We start from the raw sequence: 20,469 nt of genomic DNA on the forward strand, positions 1-20,469 counted from the left end.
ACTTCCTCCAGTGCCCTCGAATCTTTATATCTTTCTTCAACTTTCCTCAGGCATACCGGTTTCTTCTTGTTGATTCTCGTACAATTATTATATTCCCGAGGCACACAGCACATGGAGTCGCTCGCAGGTCCTCCCGCTTCCCTCTGCTACCGCAATGTCATCTGCGAACTGGAGCATGTTACGTAATGCCTTCGCCATTCACCTTGACTCCTTTGATGCCCAATTCTTGTTCTTCTTTCGTTGCTTCTTTCAGGTAGGCGCCCAACAGTGATGATGAGAGGGATTGACTCCTAACTCCTTCGTTGGTTTAAGCTTCTATTTTCCTTCCGCTTTCTTTTCGTCGGTGTGATTTGATTCTTTTAGAAGTGATTGGTTATTCCCACGTATGTCGTCGTCACCCATTCTGAGCACTTATAGTCTCTTTAACACCTTTTTACACTCGACCTAGAGGGAGACCACCTTCTTCAAGTCCACGAATCACGCATACGTGTGCGTAATTACTGGTTTTCGTGCATCATTTTTTCGGCCAACATGCGTTCTCTCTCTCTTGGGTCTCGGTTTTTTCTGAACACGAATTAGTTTTCCGTGACACTATCTCCTGTATTTCAGCATATTCTTCGGCTAGTTATCCAACTTAATACTTTTGATGTGCGTGACTTCAGACTCGATATATTCTTTGATCTTGGTTTCTTCAGCATTGCAGTCATCACCCTCTTCTTAAAATCTCCTCCCGTAGATTTCTATTGCCGTGGTTATCCTTGATTATTCATTCCAAAGGAGGGATCCTTTGCTTCGACACTTGAGTGCCTAGATTATACCTCACTTTATTTCATCAACTCCTCTTGCCTGGTTGCTCTTTAAATGCCCTGCATGGTCCCGTTCAATTCGATCCTCACTACCTCCTAGGATCGTTCACCTTGTTTCTTCACGGCTTTTTCTTTTTCAATTAGGTCACCTTCAAGTGGTTTAAGTCCCTTACAGAGTTTTTTATCCATTTCTTCCATCTCTCCCAAGCCATGCCTATTCATCATCTTCCACTAGTACGTTTGTCTTTCCATCGTTATTACCTCGGGCCTCATGTGCTTTCGTCTTTCTTTCTCCGAATCGTCTCTTGACCGGTTCGGAAGTCGCTTCGCTGGTCCTTCCCTTACATTGCCATCGATTTCTCGCAGCAACTATACATCCATTCATTCTTGGCCTTCTTCCACTCTAACAGGATTTTGCCCAACGGCTGCTTCCTCAGTTTCATTTCTTATTACAGTGTTCCCTTCTTGGCTCTCATTCGACTTGTTATCCATGAAAGCTTAGATTCCACCGCGTTACTCACCAATTACTCGCCTGCTACTTCACTTACAATTTACTCGTAATTTATTTCCTTTCATCGCCCATCTGTGCTGGTCTCATTTATTCCCGCTGATTTTATGCCGATGGTCGCTGTCCCCAGGATGTAGTATTGTTTTCCTTTCCTGGCTCCTCCGAATACCCCAAGCGACCAAAACCAATGTTTCAAGAGTATTCCTCCCCCGGCTTCTAAAGTGGGTATAAAAGCCCTGGTCGCGGGGCGAGAAGCGGTCAGTTGGTTATCTGGCGGTGAGTGGTAGGACACGATGCTTCGGCTGTGTTGCGCTTGTCGCGACAGCGTGTCCTATTGCTGACTCAACTTCGGACGAGGGCTCTGCCTAAGTTACGTTCGTCGTCACCACGTCCACCCTGCCATACTCCCTTTCTTTCTGACGGACGAGGGCTCTGCTTAGGTTACGTTCGTCGTGACCGCGTCCACCCTGCCTTATCCCTTCCTTTCTGACGGACGAGGGCTCTGCCTAGGTTACGTTTGTCGTGATCGCGTCTGCCCTGCCTTTACCCTGTCCCAGGTAATGTTCTGCCATTTTAATGCTGTCCGCACTCGCGTTGGTTTACCGAGGGTCTAGCCATCCATAATTTGCTTCTTACCTATGTAAATGGTGCATTATGACTGATGTTGTATAATAGTATACGATTGTTTGGGTAACACTCGGGGTCGTTATTCTGACTTTCCCCGATACCTTTTGCGTCGTACCATAGAAACCCCCTTGCGACATTGCGCTAAACGTTTCCCTTGCTTGCTTTTCCAGCAGTGTCTTTGCTTACTTTCTGCGTTCCTGAATCACTCCCTTCATCTTCTCGTATCGGAGTACACGGTCCACGACCACCATTTCTGATAACCATTTATCCCTGCGCCGTGGTAGCTTTCATAATGCCTAACTCGATTCTAGTCTCTCATTCTGACAAGGATACACGCAGTCGATTTGGTACTTTTCCCGGCCCCTCGTAAAGTCTTCCCCGTGCATCCTGTTCTCCTACTTTACTCGAAGTGGGTGTTTGCCAACACCTTGTTTTTCTCGCAACAGGAATCTAACAGTCTTTCTCCCTTCCGATTGCCTGATCCGAACTGTGCTAGTCACCCAGCTTCTCCTCATCTCTCTTTGACCACAAAGTTCCAGTCTCCCTTTCGCGAATGGGTTCTTCCCCGAGACCCTCTTCCAGTTGGTTGTTTTATGCTTCTCCTGTTCCCTCTTCTGAATGACCGAAGGTTTGCATTTATCTGAACCAGCACTATCACTTTGCCCTCATACTTTTATCATCAGAGTCCTCTGAATCGATTGCCGGCACGACACGTCTTTTCTTCTTTCCCGTCCCCTTTCGGGTGCGATGCCCACTCCTGATCGCGTTCTGGTCGCCTCCTGAGTATATCGCCCTGCCGCACCCGTCGCTTCGAAAGTCGTCGGTTCTCATTCCCGCACACTCCTAATCACCTCACGTTCCATATCCACACCCTGCACTTAACCACGACAATTCAATTAATGTGCAAAGATTTGATTGCAGAACTATTTTAACTCCGAGATAGTTTATCGGGAGGAATGGCTTCAAGTAATATTTGAATACAAGGCTGTACCTTCGAGGAGGAATAATGCGCTGGTTTCCTGTTGCCTTCCACATCGAAGTGCTGAGGTCGATTCCGTCACGTTATCGAGCTATTTGCGAGCCACAATACTATGTCGGTGGTTTGTATGTAGAAACACCGCCAAATCACGTGCTGAGCTATGTTACGAAGCCTCGCTTTATAATTGAACATTACCAAGCACAAAGAATGTCGCGGAACACTCGGGATTATAAACTCAAATATGAGGAACGAGGATTTTTTGTTTTCATTCTTTCATCACTCATTATAAGGTTTCAGTTTGAAATTTTGTGTTATCTTGTTTTCTGATACCGTTAATGAGTATTTAATAATTACATTCTTTTATTATGCTTCCATTCAAATCCCTTATTTTGATTTGAAATATGGCATATGGATAATGCTCGATGAAAATGGGTCGAGAGGAGTACTTCTCCATGATCCTTTCCTTTCTCTCCACGATTTTGATTTCAAATGAAGCACCTCAGTGCGGCGCGTAAAGGGTAAACGCTCCGCTTTCTTAAAGGTAGAGAATGAAAAAATGAAGGAAGGATGGAGAGCGAGGAAGGAGTGATGGTTGATGAGTCCTTTTATGACGCGGCTCCTTTGAGCTTACGATTATGAAGCGATATGTATCGATAATTGGAAGCGGCGATTACGTCGAGAGTAGGAGGCAGTGACTACAACGAGATGGCGTTCATGCCTTCCCAGAGATCGAGGCAAATTGGGCAATTGTTTCGGCATAACACACGAGATCTCAATCTTCCGCCTTCACGACAGAGTGGGAACGCCCTTAGCGAGTGGCAAAGACCTTCCGGGACAAACGAAACCCTTCATGCGGAATACTGTATCGATCTGTTTATCTGAAGAGAGCCTTCGGATGTGAAACAGTTAACCCGAGACAAGGTGCGTGGAAACCGTATCAATTGTTAATTTCCGTAACCTCCCTTAACCTTTCGCCACTTTTTCTCGTATTGAATCAGACTCCTTTCTACGAGCCACGTTGCAGTGACAAAGAATGGGAGAATATAGGCGCTGGGGAAAAGAGGCTCCAGTTTTTATCTTGGTTCCAGTAAACACGCAATATATCTTTTCTTTTGTAGAAAACCAAACCACAGCATTAAACCAGAATTGATAGTTTTTATGCGTGCTTCGGTGAGGGTATTAGAGTTTCACTCACTACTAAGCCTGACGGTGTGTGAAATTCACGAAATCAGTGCGGGGGGTGGGGGGGGGGCAGTGCCTCGTTCATCTTGCGCCGCCCGCGGTTTCCCAAGTGTCGGAACCGTAACACTCGGCTCGGGTGAAGGGCTGAGGGTGCCCAGAGAACCCACCCGGAATCGAAGCAGGGCCTTCCGGTCGGTAGCCCAGTAAATCGGTGGCGCTCTACCCACTGGAACAGTGCGTTGTATTTAGTTAATGAGTTTACAATTCAAATTTCAAGGTAAGGCGTGGGAATGGTACGTGCATCACCTGTGACCAGAGAAAGTTTGTATAAGATGAACGATTAATGTATCAGTCGTGATGGAAAAATTTCGCATTCTCGATGCTGCGGTGCGGCAGCAGAATACGTGATCCTCTGGATGACGCTGAACCGTAGGGAAACCTAGGTCACGGTGAAGTTTATTTTCTATGTGGAATCACAAAGATTTATTGTCACAATATTCGCAATGGACGAAGAGATTGTGCGAAGGGCGGAATAAAACAATTTTTGTCGAATGGTTAAACAAAAGGGACATACATGGAGTGGTATAAGATGTCTCTCCGAGGGAAGATTGAAGAGAAAAAATGAAAGGGGAAGCTTCCGATTGGGGCGGCACGTGATTGAGGCGGTTTAGAGTCCCAGCGACGGATGGATCGATGGGGAGGGAAGCCAATGACGAGAGGGATCAATGAAAAGTGGAGTAGTAGAAAGTAGATCGCAAATCGATTTCCGTCGGGGAGGAAGAGGCAAACGCATTCGCGTGATATGGATCTAATTTGGGGGTGAAAAAATGATCGCGTACAAAATTTAAATTCCGCCAAAATTATGATTATTAGCCCAATCAACTGTCTCGAAAAGAATTAGTTTTTAATGACTGCCTTTAGCCGAAAAGACGATGAAACTAGGGTAGCATGAAAAATGTAACTTAACTAAATTTCATGTTTCGCTTACCGGTTCTTATTTGATATCTGACCGCTTGGTGTAAATGTGGAGTGTGTATGGAATTGTGTATTTCGTTCAAACTCGTCGCAAATACATGTGAGTTGAAGGTTTCCTTCTAGCACATAGATAACCAACTGTATGTTACATATTAACCAGAATGGTCAGCAAATGGATGGCAACTTTGATCCTAGGTCACGTGGCATTGATGCCATTCAACAACGGTGTGTTGGTACCCTTGCGTACTTTTATTAACTAAGCCCCTCTGAAATACGAAACATATGGGGCGCAGAATGAAAACGATCCGCGCTGAATCGCTTGCAAAAGAAAGTCCACTCTTCTGTCTAAAGTAAAAACATTAGATTTTGTAAAAAATAAGGGCACAAAATCTGAAACTAAAAATAATTTACGGAGTAAAGATCGGAGCGGGGTTTTTTTAAGTTTAAACACCGATTTTGGCCCATTCATAGTTTACATTGGAATTGTCTACTTCTTTATTGGACAGTAACGTTTGAATGCTATTGGTTGATTTGCAATTCACATAGTTCCACTTAAACTCATGTGCACACTTTTCATTGTTATTCATTCACTTCCCCTCTCTCATTTGACTTTCCCGGGTTTCTCGTAGCGACTTATTTTCATCCCCCTTCGGCTTTATCGTTTGTCTTGTTCCTCCCCACAGTTCGCCTCCATCCTCCGCCACGCCCCCATCTCAATAAAGACCCAGAAGTCCCCACCGAGCGAAGGCTCTTACCCAAAAGACCACGTTTCGCAGGCATGAGTATGAATTGGGGGGCTTTGATATTTAGCTGTGGCGAAGAAGGGAGGGAAAAAGTTGCACAGAGAGAAAGACTGGCGCTTTCTTTTTTCGTGAAGAAAGGATATTACCAAGGGAACTCCGAAGAAGGCAGAAAAAGTGAATGGTGGAATTATAGCGAATTTGAGTGGTTTTGGGCTCCGTTTTTTGCTTAAGCGAGGAGAAAGGTTTCTCGGAAGCATTACGGCAGGCAGCGAGGAATAAATGAAGAAATAAACAATTTTTTAAACGGTGGCAAGCGGTGGCTTGAAGTGTACTGAATGTGTGGCAGCGGGTGAACACGCACTAAATTAATTTTGACCCATATATTTTTACCTCTACCGGGGTCGGTCAACATTATTCTGATCCCGTATCGTTCGTGAGAAAAACGACATCTTAAATCTATCCATACAACACTTAATCTCTCCAATTTAATCAATTATGGTTCATTAACATGATATTTCCGACCGTAGTGTGATGGGCTAATAATACATATTCAACATCATTGATGAAGGTTCTTGTGATACTTAGTGGATAATAATCGTCATGGAGCCGCAAAAAATATACCTCTAAATAGGTATAACTTGAATGAACACGAATCAATGCCAACCCTGTTGAGCCTGAGAACAGTGTCCTCAATCTATTCCTATTATTTTCGACATTTTGATGGGCTAGGTGCTAACGTGCTCGTTACGGAGTAATGAGGTCTGGACAATAAATGCGCGAACTGGTGCAATCTGACGGCCATGAAGCGGACTATATGACCCAATGAGTCGCCTTTGCTTGGCGGGTCGTCGAGCTGTGCGTATGGTGTGCCAGTTATGATAGTTTCTTTTGTCCTTATTTTTACCATTTGTCGAAAATTGAAATTGACGAAATCACGGAGAAACGAAACAGCATCAAGTGTTTTGGGCGAGTGCGGTATAAAAGTAATCAAGAAATTACTGAATTGTTGACAACTGTTTACGGTAATAATGCTTTGAAGAAAAATCAGTTTTCAAGTGGATAAAGCGTTTTGAAGATCGCCGACAAGACGCCGTGGATGATGCAAGGCCGGGACGACCTTCAACCACCTGTGCTGACGACAACATTGATCGTGTGTGGCCCCTTGTCCTTACTGATGCACCAGAACATTCAGCATTGATCGTTTGCCAGTTTCTGGCAAAAAATTCAATGGCCTTGACCCTTGATCATCCTCCTCTCTCGCCGGATTTCGACCCCCGCGACTTTTCCATATTCTTAAAATGCAAAAATGTGACGAGGGGACACCACTGGGAAGATGTGGAGGACACAATAAAGCAAGAAACGACGAGAAAACTAAAAACCCTACCTGCCGTGGACTTCAAAGGGTGCTTTAAACATTGGAATGGAAGATGGAATAAGTGCATAGCAACGAATGGAGAGTAATTTGAAGGGAACAAAATCGATGTTGACTAAATTTTGCCAGAAAAAATTTAGGGCTTCAGTTCACGTATTTATTGGACAGACCTCGTTTCATGTGGCCCATAGTAGTTCCTCCTTTGACGGAATTTGCTTTCTCTTATCTCTATATCTTTCTACTATCTAATTCGCCAACACATTTTGATTCAATTTTGATAATTAAGTGTAATTTGCCTTGTAGGGTTCGTTGAGAGATTTGCACGGTGGAAGTTTGTCGAGTCGAAGCGGTGGCGCGGTGCCCCGCGACGGCAACACTCTCCCCACGCCCTCTCTTCAGTCATTCAAGTTAAATCTGCATAATGCAATTGAAACACGTTTGCATTCCGTTCCGGCGCGACTCTTCGCCGATTATAGCGGCAACTGTGATCCTAAAATAATTTAGTTATGAATAGACGCTGACGTTTAACTATGACGGTAAACCATGCATTTCAATGTATTAGCTCACGCGGTAAAAAACGCAGGATTTCCGTTTCATACAGTTGAAGTGACATTCATTTCCCTTACAAAGGGCATTTAACAGTGTTGACTCTTCGTAATTTCATCGTTCATTATGTTGACACGAGAATGTATTAGGTACACTTGGGACTTTGGCAGATGCACAAGTGGTGATGCCATGTTTATTCGTGTATGAGGCAAAGATAATTACATTGACTCATATGCATACACATCATGATTTCAACGGCTATTTGGGACAAAATTACAATGAAGACTCGCACGCGGCGCTGCTTCAACACGACACAATTTCCGTATTCCAGGTGAAACCTAAACATTTTTCCACGAATTTCGCGGGAATTATATGAGGGTGGAACGATCATCAGCTGCGCACTGCGATATGTCATGTGATTGCAATTGCTCGCTCGTGCTGATATTTGCTCTCCTACCTGGATCCAGGCGCGATTCGCCAGATCCAAAAATGGCATTTAGCCCAAGTTTTTGCCGCTTAAATAAAACTTTTTAATCTTAATTTTCTGGGTCACGGTTATAGGAGTGGGAGAATGGGTAAATATTGGTTAAAAATTAAGGTATGTGCTTTAAGCAGTGAAATCTTCGAAATTTGTGAGAAAGTGTACACGCAATTGTAAAGGAAAAACGGAAATCGTTATTGTGCTGTTAGAACTCACGGCATCGGAGAGACATTACAATTTAATAAAATTTAACAATTTATGCAATTCGAAAAATCTTTGTACTATATGATATGGTACTCTGGAAGCTACGGGCACTCTGCTTGTATTTCTACTATTCGTAATATTTCTGATTATTTTTACTGTTATTAGTATTCCATGGTCCCTAAAATACAATGCCAGGGTATATGACAGGGATTGATTACACACCAGACTACCCTTGGCCCAAAATAGTTTCCCTGAATAGCGCAGTCGGAAAACGCTTTTCTGATCCCATATCGTTCGAACGAAAAATGACATCTTAAATTCATCTGTTCTACACTTAATCTCTCTAATTTTATTGAAATCATCTCTCCTGCCGTAGTACGAGGACATATAATAATACATTTTCAAAATTCTTCCAATATATGCTAGAGATTTAATCCGCAATTTAACCTTCGCTCCGAGAGTGATTTCCAGACAAGCTCCTCTAATAATTTTGAAACGCTACTAAGTCTCTTGGAACAACGTTTTGTACACCTAGCTCCTTTGGCACGCGAGGTTCCATGTACATCGATTGATTTACATGGAATTAATCGAAAATGTTACAACTACATTCAGAGACAGTGAAGATAAAAAATTAATCCAGTGACACAATATTTGGCCTCGATAAAAGTTACAACCTTAAACACAACGCGTAAACCGTCTGCTTATACTAGTGAGCATGTTAAAGATTATAGTAAGACAAGCGGAAAAAAGCATGGAATTCCCAATTAAAGATTTTGGTTACCGAAGAGTATACCCTGAAATACTTTGGCCCGCACAGCTCTGATAAGTTATGACATTCCTGCAGTCGGTGGATTAGTGGAATATCTAGGTAAAGAATGCGGTAAATATGATTTAATAGGTAAATGTGCTTGAAATATGTTCAAGTTTCCTCTAGATATACGCGGAAAGGGACATTTTTTCACCCCCAATTAAATGGCAAGGTAAAGTGAAAGAATAGCTTTGGCTTAGAATATCGGATTTGTGGTTTGGCATCCGCGCAATTGAGCGTTCGCGAGAGGGCAACGCGGGGGCGGATTTCATTCCCACGGATTTTACTGCGAACGAATTTATTATTTGATTATCCTGGCGTTCGATGTGATTTCGAATCGAGAAGCAGGATTCGCCGTCGCTATCGGCAGATTTTAATTTGAATTGAAAGGACGCCACTCCTCATTTGCCATCCACCATTGTAGAATCAATCGTGAAATAAATCGCCTTTCTTCTTAGGTCTCTTCCAGTGCAGGCGCCGCGTCCCATTTTAATCATCTCACTTCATGAAAGTTTCCGCTTACTTTAATGAATGTTAAACCAAGAGCCTATCTGATTTTCTGTTGACTTCTTAATATGCCAAATGTTACCGTGGTAATCGCGTAAAAATTGTGGCTTCAACAACCATTAGAGTTATTTGTGAATTTATCGTGCAGGAAGTAGGTGATATCTCATTTTGTTCTAATATGTAGAAATATATATATATATATATATATATATATATATATATATATATATATATATATATATATATTTATATATCTGCAGTGTTTTAGTATTTAAAATATAATTTAATTCGTCGCGTAGATAAAATTCATCACGAGAAAAATGAACCCCCGCGCGCGTTTATACAAGTGGTTGTCGTTGGGGGGAAGAGGCAGGGTTGAAGAAGGTGGGCGATGGCCGCTAGGGGAGGGGAGGGAGGGACGCTTTATTCCCCCTTCCCACTCCCTCCCTCAAGCACCCCTAAAACTCTGTAAACCATGAGCGCCCACTTGAGTTAAATTTTCACCTGATGAAGGGTCTGATGTTTTCCCGGCCTGTGTTCATGGTGAATTCTTCTCGAAATTTCACCGGGATATGTTCTGCATTACTGCCCACGTTTCTACGGGAAGACCCGTCCATCATTCGTCGAAACATCGCCGCAGCAATCGGGAAGTTACCCGGTCCTAAAGTTATAGAAGAATTGACCCTAAAGTTTCGCCTGATTAATAATACTATAGTGAAACCTTGGTCGCCCTGAATCATATGGAAGTAGTGACATTTGCGATTGTATTTATTCAGATCATAAATGTTTCGCTTTCAAGCCATATCGACGGAATATTCTGATTTTTTTTAAATTTTTGAGTCGATTCGAATGTTTGTTCTCGTGTTTTCTTTAATCGTTGAGCTACGAGAGGAAAATGATTCGACTTTCCAAGGCAAACCATATCGGGTCCAAAATTGTCACCAAGCAACAATGAATGGAGGGGCCTTTGAAAAAAACCGCAACACCAGTTCTATTTCATTGCTGTGGAGCATGGGTCGCATCACATCAAGAAATGGATGAATTGCAGGCAACCGAGATGACAGTTTCGAGAATGACCATAGGAATTAGATAAATTACGCAATGAAGACATGAGGGCAGGAGTCAAAATGTATGATTTAGGGGAAACAATGAATTATTACCATGAATAATGAAACATAACATGGCTAGCATGGATAAAACCTGACTTCGCTGAACACGACCCTGGGTCACGCACTAGTTGACTCGGAGTTTTTCTGCATACGTACGATTTATATTCAGGGAGGCGGCCATAGCAAAGAAGTTAAATTTTAGATTAAATATCTGGCAAAAAGATGGAGCAAGTTTTTTTGTACTTGATGCTGCAATTGATTTACTCGTCCCATGATACGACTACAGGAGTTTCTAGAAAATGATATTCAAGAGACTAAGTTTAGATTTGTTAGTGTTACCATTGCCATTTTTTCCTCGAAAGAGTAGGGAGCAAAATAACTATAAACAAAGGACGCAATGTTCAACGCTGGGAAGCCTAATTTGTGGTAATTTTTAAAAACTACTTGTTATGATAACTTCGACTCGTTTCGCATGCGTAGGGAAATATTTAAAACTTTGATATTGTAATTCATATTAGCTGTGGTGTAAATTGTTTCATTATTTGAACCTAATGTATGATTTTAATAATATTTGGCATTTCAGGATCATTTAATTTTGACGATGCATACGTGGTGTGGTGTCATCTCCCGCCTCATCTGGGTCTTTCAGGTTACCATGTAAATGTAGAGCTACGCCCCCTCAACCAATTATCAAACTTTAAGCGAACTATTCAAGATAGGTTCGAACGGTCTCTAAAATATTACGTATTACGTGTCGCGGGGTATATCGCTTGTTTATACCGTGTTATTACAATCCTCGTTTCCCCATATCCACCCTGCCTTTACCCTGTCCCAGGTAATGTTCTGCCATTTTAATGCTGTCCGCACTCGCATTGGTTTACCGAGGGTCTAGCCATCCATAATTTGCTTCTTACCTATGTAAATGGTGCATTATGACTGATGTTGTATAATATACGATTGTTTGGGTAACACTCGGGGTCGTTATTCTGACTTTCCCCGATACCCTTTGTGTCGCACCATAGAAACGCCCCTTGCGACATATTCGTGTCAGGTGTGGGGTGCACGGTTGGACTAGTGATTTATTCAGTGAATGCGATAGTTCTCATAGATTATCATGTGTCCGTGTACCTTTTTAAATCGGAAGTTCCGTATTTTCTCGGACAGGTGGGATATGCCCTAATCTGTGCTGAGCTAACGAGTTATTATTTTAAGACACGTGCTATAACCTCATCGTGATTCTTTGCGCGCAATTAAAATAAGTATCACTTCATCAGGAACCATCAATTAGCCCAACCAGCGCCCACCATGGGAATCGGATAAACAAGGAGTATGAAAAAATAAATTGATTAAGCACCGTCAAATTTTAATGTAATTAGCATTGGGTTTAATTTCACGATGGATGGCCTTAACCCTCATAGACTTGGGTACCCTAACCCTTTTCTCGATTATCAAGGAACCGTCCCTGAATTTAAATTCGGCAGTACACTCGACTTCACACCCTCGGTTAATGTGTTAGAACAGCCGGGAAGTAGCGCTAGTCCCCAAAATGGTTGCGGAGAAGCAGCGCAAACCGCCGCTATTGTCAGCCAGATTCATTTAATTCCAACGTTTAGCGGGGAAGATGAGATTGGGGTTGACAAATTTTTGGAAAGCATTAGTATTGCAAGTCATATTAGTGGTTGGAATGAAGCACAGACCATAGGAGTCGCTCAACTTCGGCTTGGAGGAACCGCCGCGGATTTTGTCTCTGCAAATCATCACATATTAGGTTCGTACGCGGACTTTTCCACTAATCTCAAAAGGAGATTTTCTCTAAAGACATCTCCAATCATGCTAGAAAAAATATTTAACACTTGCGTACAAAAACCGCTGGAGAGCATCGCAGAATTTTCAACCAGATTGCGCAATGTCGCCCGTAGGCTACGCGAGTCATGGGGCGAGATTGATTCCGAAACAGCGAAGAAAATGATTGAAGGTAGACATATCGCGCAATTTTTAATTGGGCTGAGGGAAGAGATTGGCAGGTTTGTGTTGGTTCGTAATCCAACGAATTTGATTGAGGCAGAGGGGTTCGCGAGCGTTGAAGAAGCTAGTGCCAGAAATTACGCCGTCAACAGAGAAGTAAATTCACCACAACAGTCTCATGCGTGGTTGTGTCAATCGCCCCCTAGGTGGCCGCCGTCTCCAAATATAACGCCTTGGTCAGGGATGCACGCGAATCCGCCAAATGTTGCAGGTTGGCAGTTTCCCGGGGAACAAATTAACGCTGCACAGGCTGTCGGGAGGGGTCCCCAAGTAAGATCGGTTCCCCCGGTGCAAGGAGGGGCACCAAAGGATAATCACGGCGCACGCGTTTGCTTTCGCTGCGGTAAAACCGGTCACATTACTCGAGCGTGTAGACAGAGTGAGAGGGGAACGAGGCCGTCTTTGTGTTTTAATTGTGGTAATGAAAATCATTTCTCTAAAGATTGCCCGCTCGTGATATGCGGCATCTGTCAAAGGACTGGCCATCTTCCCAAACGCTGCCCGAGGCGCGAAAATCCCTTCGTGGCGGGAAACACGACGAACGAAACCGGGAGGTCGGAATAGATTTAAGTCTAGCGGTAACTCCAGAAGCGGGATGGACAATAGTAGTCAATATTTTAGGGAAAGATTACAATTTTCTAGCGGACACGGGAGCAGCCGTTACCATCATTAACAGTAAAAAATTTCCTTTTGGCCAATTAAGGATTTCTGATTACAATTCTCGGGTGCGAAGCGCGTCAGGTCATCCCTTGCCAATCATTGGACAGAGTTGCGTGCCATTTTTGGTTGATGGTAAATTATATCCCCATGACGTCTTAGTAGTGGATTTGGGGGAAACGAACTATGACGGCCTTCTAGGCCTTGATTTTATGGTTCGTTACGGGAAAAGTATATCGTTCAATAAACGGAAAGTAAGAATGGGTGAGGGACACGAGACAGACCTAAAATCTAATAGAGTAACATCGCAGATGAACGAGTCCATAGGCGCCCATGAAATTGGAGTTTCGGAAGAGGTCAAGGCGCTTGATTCTTTCATTTATAGTATATTTAATGGCAATAATTCGCAAATGGCCACGTATGATTTAGCATCCCTTGAGGCAAAAACGATAAGCGGCACTAAAAACCAAAGTGCCCTTCCGGAAGAGATAATGAAATGTAACTCGCGAATAAACGGTATATATATATATATATAAACAATTTTTATTGCTCTGGGAGCAAAGTCCCTTGGAGCAGAATACAGATTACATTAGATTTTGAAACGTATGGAGTGACACTGGTTCTAAACTACTGAAACAAGACATAATTTGACATCAGTTGAACGAAACATATAGTACAATACATACATACAATACAAAGAACAATAGTTAAATATTTAGCCTGATAGAACAGCAATAAGGTCATTTTGGTAGTGTGGTAGACAGATATTCAAACATTTTCCGGTTGAATTGGGATGTGTTTCTGGATAATTTTACATTATTAGGTAAAGAGTTCCATAGTTTACAGGATGAAATACTGAATGACTTTTCATATATAGCCGTGCGGTATTTGGGAAGATGAAATATTTTTGTAATGCGGGTTGATCTTTTTGTCGTAAGAGAATTGAATATAAAATTTTCATATAAATATGAAGGGGTTTTTGAATTCAGAACTTTAAATAATTGTGAGGCCTTTTGAAGCATTCTCCTCTGATCGAGTTTTAACCAATTCAACATTTTATAGTAAGGAGTTACACGTTCATTAAAACGCATATTAAAGATGAATCGTAGACAAGAATTTTGGAGCCTTTGTAATTTGGTACTTAGCTCCTTATTCACATCAGCGTAGACAACTGAGCAATAGTCGAGATGTGGTAATACTAACGATTGAACAAGCTTCTGGCGTAACGTTATAGGGATTAGGTGTCTGAAATGCTTCATTGTGTAAAGAGTTTTGTGAACTTTATTAGAAATAGCATTTACTTGCTCGCGCCAGGTTAAGGTGCTGCTTAGATAAACTCCTAAGCTTTTCACTGTATTTGAGTAGTCAATTTGAATATTTAAAACACTTATTTTAGGGAGATCACTTGCGAGCAGCATATGTACATTGGCGGTGCTTCCAAAGATTATCGACTTGGTCTTTTTGGGATTTAGATTTAGCCGATTTTCGGTCAGCCATTCACAGATGAGTTGGATATCCTTGTTGACCAAGTCAATGGCATGGTTAAATTCTGAGGGGTAGGACTCAAGATATATCTGTAGATCGTCAGCATAAAAGTGATGTTTACAATGAGTTATTATGGTAGCTAGTTCTTTTATAAAAATAGTAAACAATAACGGCCCGAGAATTGACCCCTGTGGAACTCCACATAGGACAGGTTGGAAAACAGATACATTCCCGTCTTCATCTTTGACAGCTTGCTGACGATTAGACAGATAGGAGCGAAACCAGCGAAGGACAGAGTAAGAGAACTTGAGTTTGCTCAAACGTTCCAGTAGTATGCCGTGATCTACTGAATCAAACGCCTTGCTCAAATCGAATTGGACTAAAACTGTTACCTTTTTTGCGTCTATGGATCTGCGTATATCATCAGTTACCTTTATCAAAGCCGACTGAGTGCTATTGAGCTTACGAAAGCCCGACTGATACTCATCGAAGAAATTGTGCCGCATAAGATGCTCCACTGTAACCGTATGAACGATTCGCTCGAGAGGTTTGGAAATAGAGCAAAGAAGTGCAATAGGTCGGTAGTCAGACATTTCTTTCGGAGTTGTTATTTTCATTATGGGCCGAACTAGGGCAGATTTCCACAGGGTAGGGAATGTAGAGTAGTTGAGTGAACAGTTATAGATGTTTAGTATCATAGGCATTACTACTGGGAGAATAACGTTTAGCATTCTTGCACTGATTCCATCGACGCCTGTTGAATTTGATTTTAACCTTTTCACTTGTGCTATCAGCATTTCAGGTGTATAGTGGGGGAAATAAAGCCTTCCATCGTCAAAGTCAGAGAATAATGCATGATCTAATGAAGTGAGATTATTTTGGGTTTGAGTAGAATGGTTACCATCCTCGACATCATTTTCATTCTTGAAAGCAGACGTGAGAAAGTAGCTATTTAAATCATCCAAGGGGAAGTTTATTTTGAATGGAGGACGTCTAGGCTTACCAAGTCCGAGGCGCCTCAGCTCCTGCCAAGTGGACTTTATGTCCCATTTATCGGAAAAGCACGAAACATAGTATTTTTGTTTAGCGGTACGGATTCGGTGCTGCACTTGATTGCGAGCCACTTTGTATTGTTCGTGAAGGTTCGGGAGTTGAGTTCTTCTGAAATTACGGCGAAGACGATCCCTAGCGGCCATGAGGTTCCTAATTTCGGAGGTTAACCATGGAGCTGGATGACGTTTTGGCTGAATAACTTTTTTTGGCGCATGTGTATCAAAGAGTTGCATGAGTATTGTATTGAAGATATTAATTTTTTTATCCACCAGATGGGTTTTGAAAAGTTCACTTAGATTAGTTTCAAGTGAGTCTGCAGCAAATTTGGACAAATCAAAATTCTTGAAATCACGAAAACACATATAATTAGGTTTATAAGTTTGCAATTTAAATCTATATTTAATGAAAACTAGGTCGTGTTCAGACAAAAAAGAGACAGGGAGCTGTCCATACTCTTCAACCTTGGACATGTCGTCGACAATAAAGAGGTCTAGGAGGGTACTGCTATTCACAAGATTATGGGTGGGCTGGTAGGGAATGAGGAATAGGTTACAACTAAATAGTAGGTCACTGAGATAGGTGCTATTGTGCGTTTTCTTCATGATGTCAATGTTAAAGTCACCACACAGAATCACGCCTTTGTAGCTAGGAAGAAGACGGATCAGAGAAGGCTCAAAGTCTTCAGACATATAGCCCGTTTTGGGGGGTCTGTACACGACACAAAACAATATTTTACCCTCCTTTCCAGCTATTTCAATGAACATATATTCTGGCCTGAAGGGGGAGCCATCAGACTTTAACAGCAATTTAAATGATAAGCTCTCGTGCAAGTACACACAAACACCACCACCAACTCTTCCTGGTCTGTCATTTCGCAAAATGTTGTAATTACTTAGTTTGACGGATTCCGAAGAGATGTTTTCGTTAAGCCAACTTTCAGAAACAGCAATGACATGATAATTTCCAGCAGAAAAGTAGTCCCGGAACTCATCGAGGTGTCTGAATAATGACTGTGCGTTTACATGGCACATTTTTAACATTTCTGTGGAGTTAGGCATTTATGTGAAATTACTGAGATCTTCGAAACAGGTAATCACACTTCGTTCCCCCCCGTCACTTATTCTCGTGTAAATCCTCCCTCCTCGTATCCAAAGATATTTGAATTTTCCTGCTCTTTTGAGTTCCCTAGCTTTAGCGTAAAGTTTCCTATTGAACTGTGTGAGAGCCTCGTTTATGTATATCGTCTGATTAGGGACGTTATTAAACCCAATGTCACGTGTACTAAGGTCGCGTTTAACTCTCCGCCGGCTAAGGAACTCGCTAACTATTCCTTGCCTCAAAAATCGAAGCATAATGATGGGGGGCCGATCTGAGTCACTACGAGTTTTCACACGATAGACGTAATCGATGTCCGATGTATCCACTTGAACTCCTATTGCCAGGCCTATCTGATGGATGATAGCACTGAGTATTTCGCCTTCTTTGATTGGAACCCCCTGGATCTCAACTACATTTCTCTTGGTTTCTTGCTCTAATTGGTGGGTGTATTGTTCTAGTTCTGACACCCGTTTCTGCAACTGGCACAAATCACCAATTGTTTTCTCGAGTTTTTCACCAAGGCTCGCAATTGCACTATTGACGTTGCTAATGGACTTGTTCAACTCATTCATTGTCTCGTGGCACCACAGAAGGGACTTTTTGATCTCACCTTGCTCGTCCTGGAGGCACTTGATTCGAGTCAGGATTTCGTTCAGTGTAGCAGCTGCGGGTTGATCACCAGCAAGGCTGCCATTGCTCTTAATAGGGGTGGTATCACTTCTGATGGAACGTTTCCTCTCAAGACACGAGACACAGTGCCATGGCCGTTGCAGGTCCTCCAGGGTTCGTAGGTCTTCCTCCGTCATCGAGGAACAAGCAAGATGGTACTGTTCACGGCAATCACCACAGGAAACATTGCCTTTGACGCGCTTTACAATGTGACCACATTTCCCACAGTTTGACGGCATGTCGAGAGAGCAGAGAGACGTCCGTTCACTACCAAGGACATGAAACGACTGTTGCGAAACTCGTCAAATTCACCAACTATCAAAGTAAGAAGTAACAGAAAGTCGCCCAGCAATGAAGTTAAGAAGTCCTGGGATATCCACACTCCACCGAAGCTTGTATTAACCATCCGTGATGATTTCACCCTGGAAAATTGCCTGGCTTTGGTTATTCTTCGTGGTGCAGGCTATTACTGTCTCCTTCGATCCGCTTCGGTGCAGGTCAGTTCAAATAGTTAAACGGTAGTATGGAGGGAAGTTGTTTTCAAGTTATGACGGAGGAATTGACAGCAACAAACGATGTGAATAAGGATAACGGATCTCTAAATAAGGATTCACAGAAATTAGCAGAGGTGGCGAAGGCCGAAAGAGTCATAGGGAGGGTGCCACCCAATCGCATTCGAGGGCGCAATCAAGCTGCACCGCTAGGGACGAAGTTATTGGCGATGTCTTCAAGGTTTCCACGGACTCCCGGTTTGGGATAAAGGAGTCTGGTGATGATTGTGTTTTTCCGCCAGTAACAGAGGATAGATTTCTTGCCCCCTTGTGCAAATATATTGGAGGAATCTGTTAGAGTACCGCCGTTATCCGTTGTGTGGTCGAAGGTAAAGAGTCAGATGGCCGAAGGCGAAGAAGTGCGAGTCGTTGAAAGCGAAAGAGATTTATTTATTCTGCCGAGCATTGCTTCGGTGTCACCTGAAGGCACCGTCCCCATATTACTTTGTAACATTCGTAACAGCGAGAAAAAGTTAAAAAAGGGCTATGTAGTCGAGGTGGTGCCATTAAGGGAGGAAGTTCAGGCACCCCTGAGTAACTGGGTAGACGCTCAGGACGAAAACTTCTGGCCAGACCCTTCCGCGATGAAAGACTTGTCGCGTGTCAATTTTAGTAAAGCTCCGCCCGAGGCGATGGAGCCTCATGAGGGGGATCATTTGAATGGGTACAACCCGGGAGTCTTGTGAAGAGGACCGGGACGATCCAAGGTTGGTGGCTTTCCCCAGAGGGAGGACTCCCGGAGGAAGGGCTACCTCTCACCCCCGCAGGACATCTCGACCAGCCAGAGGTTGTGGGATTGGTGAACCAGTACGAAGAGCGCCGGTGCCATTGCTGGTGGGTTGCAGCCATGCGGGAATTTGAGGAATCCTGGGCATCCACCTCGGATGGACTCCCCTCACAGGGATGCAGACCGAACTCCACCGAGAGCCCTTTTTATTTCCCCAGAGTCTCCTAATTCTACTTCCCTACAGTGTTGACTCCCCTCTACGCTTGTAGAGGCCAAGGTTGTCCCTAAGGGACGGAAAAGATACAACAAGGCCAGACGATTTCTATATCGACGTCGCCGGGCTCTAAGAGTGCAAGCCTCGCAAGCCCTCACGCCGAAATAAGTGCTTCTAAGTTCGTATCTTGTGAATTAGGTTTAAGTGTTTCCATGCTTAGGATTATTAAGTGTACCCTGTGTTAAGTGTACCGAAAAGTAATTCATTAGGGATCTTCCTATGTTTGCCCTTAAACCAGCATTGGACTAATGGTTGATTGTTAATACGAACAATTTAGGACTCAGAAGGAAAACCTCTCGGTGTGAAGAACTTCGGAGTCGTTCGGGATTCCAAAGAACGTGGTTATAAAGTGTGAGTTTTCTGTGTTAATTTTAAGTAAACTGTGAATATTTTAAGTTCCTTAGGCAGATACATCCGTACAAACAGAGGATTATATAAAATGCTTGGACAGGGGTTGTATTATCTGGCAGGTACAGGATGCACGTTTCAAAGATATCTCAAAGAATAAAAAGAGACGTTTCAGGCGTGATATGGTGGAATATCATGATTAATTAAAAATAGGAATTTTTCACAAAAATAAAGTTTAATGCGACCGGTTTCAATGTTACTACATCATCATCAGGTGACAGTTAAACCTCAGAGCCCAGTATATATATGATTGAAGGCAAGTAAGGGGAGGGTGGAGGAATAGAGGGGAAGAGGGGGGGAAGGTGGAAGGCAGCATGGGTGACTATGTGAGTGGGGGGGGGAAGAGGGTTGGGGAAGACAAGGTGCAAAGACCCTAGGAGTCCGGAGAGCGCGTCGTGGCCGAATGGACGGGGGTGTCTCGTTGAGGGTGTCCCACGGTGCGGCGCCATGATCGGGGGTTTTTCCCCATGGTCGTGGTCTGGGAGCAAGGTATCAATACACAAAGAAGCACTGAGTTAAAGGGGAAAGATTGGGATCACTGTATAGTTTTAAGGGGGCGCCCTCGCGAGGTTTTAGGGAAAAGGTGTAGGAGGGAATGTTATCACTTGCACATGTCGAATAGGGGGGGGGGGTGTGTTTGTCCTGCAGCGGTGAATCTTCCCTCAACGAAGAGGG

General features: G+C 43.1%; 1 protein-coding gene across 1 annotated transcript in view; it reads right to left on the reverse strand.

The window, feature by feature from the left end:
* LOC139696906 (uncharacterized) overlaps positions 1 to 18,073 on the reverse strand; it is a 121,478-nt gene extending 103,405 nt beyond the window's left edge. Inside the window, exon 1 of the mRNA XM_071595787.1 lies at positions 17,393 to 18,073. Coding sequence (XP_071451888.1) covers positions 17,393 to 18,073 — 681 coding nt within the window. The remainder of the gene's footprint in view (positions 1 to 17,392) is intronic.
* Positions 18,074 to 20,469: the final 2,396 nt, after the last annotated feature.

The sequence above is a fragment of the Hetaerina americana genome, unplaced genomic scaffold (genome assembly GCF_022747635.1).
Source record: "Hetaerina americana unplaced genomic scaffold, ioHetAmer1.1.p SCAF_7, whole genome shotgun sequence".
Lineage (NCBI taxonomy): Eukaryota > Metazoa > Arthropoda > Insecta > Odonata > Calopterygidae > Hetaerina > Hetaerina americana.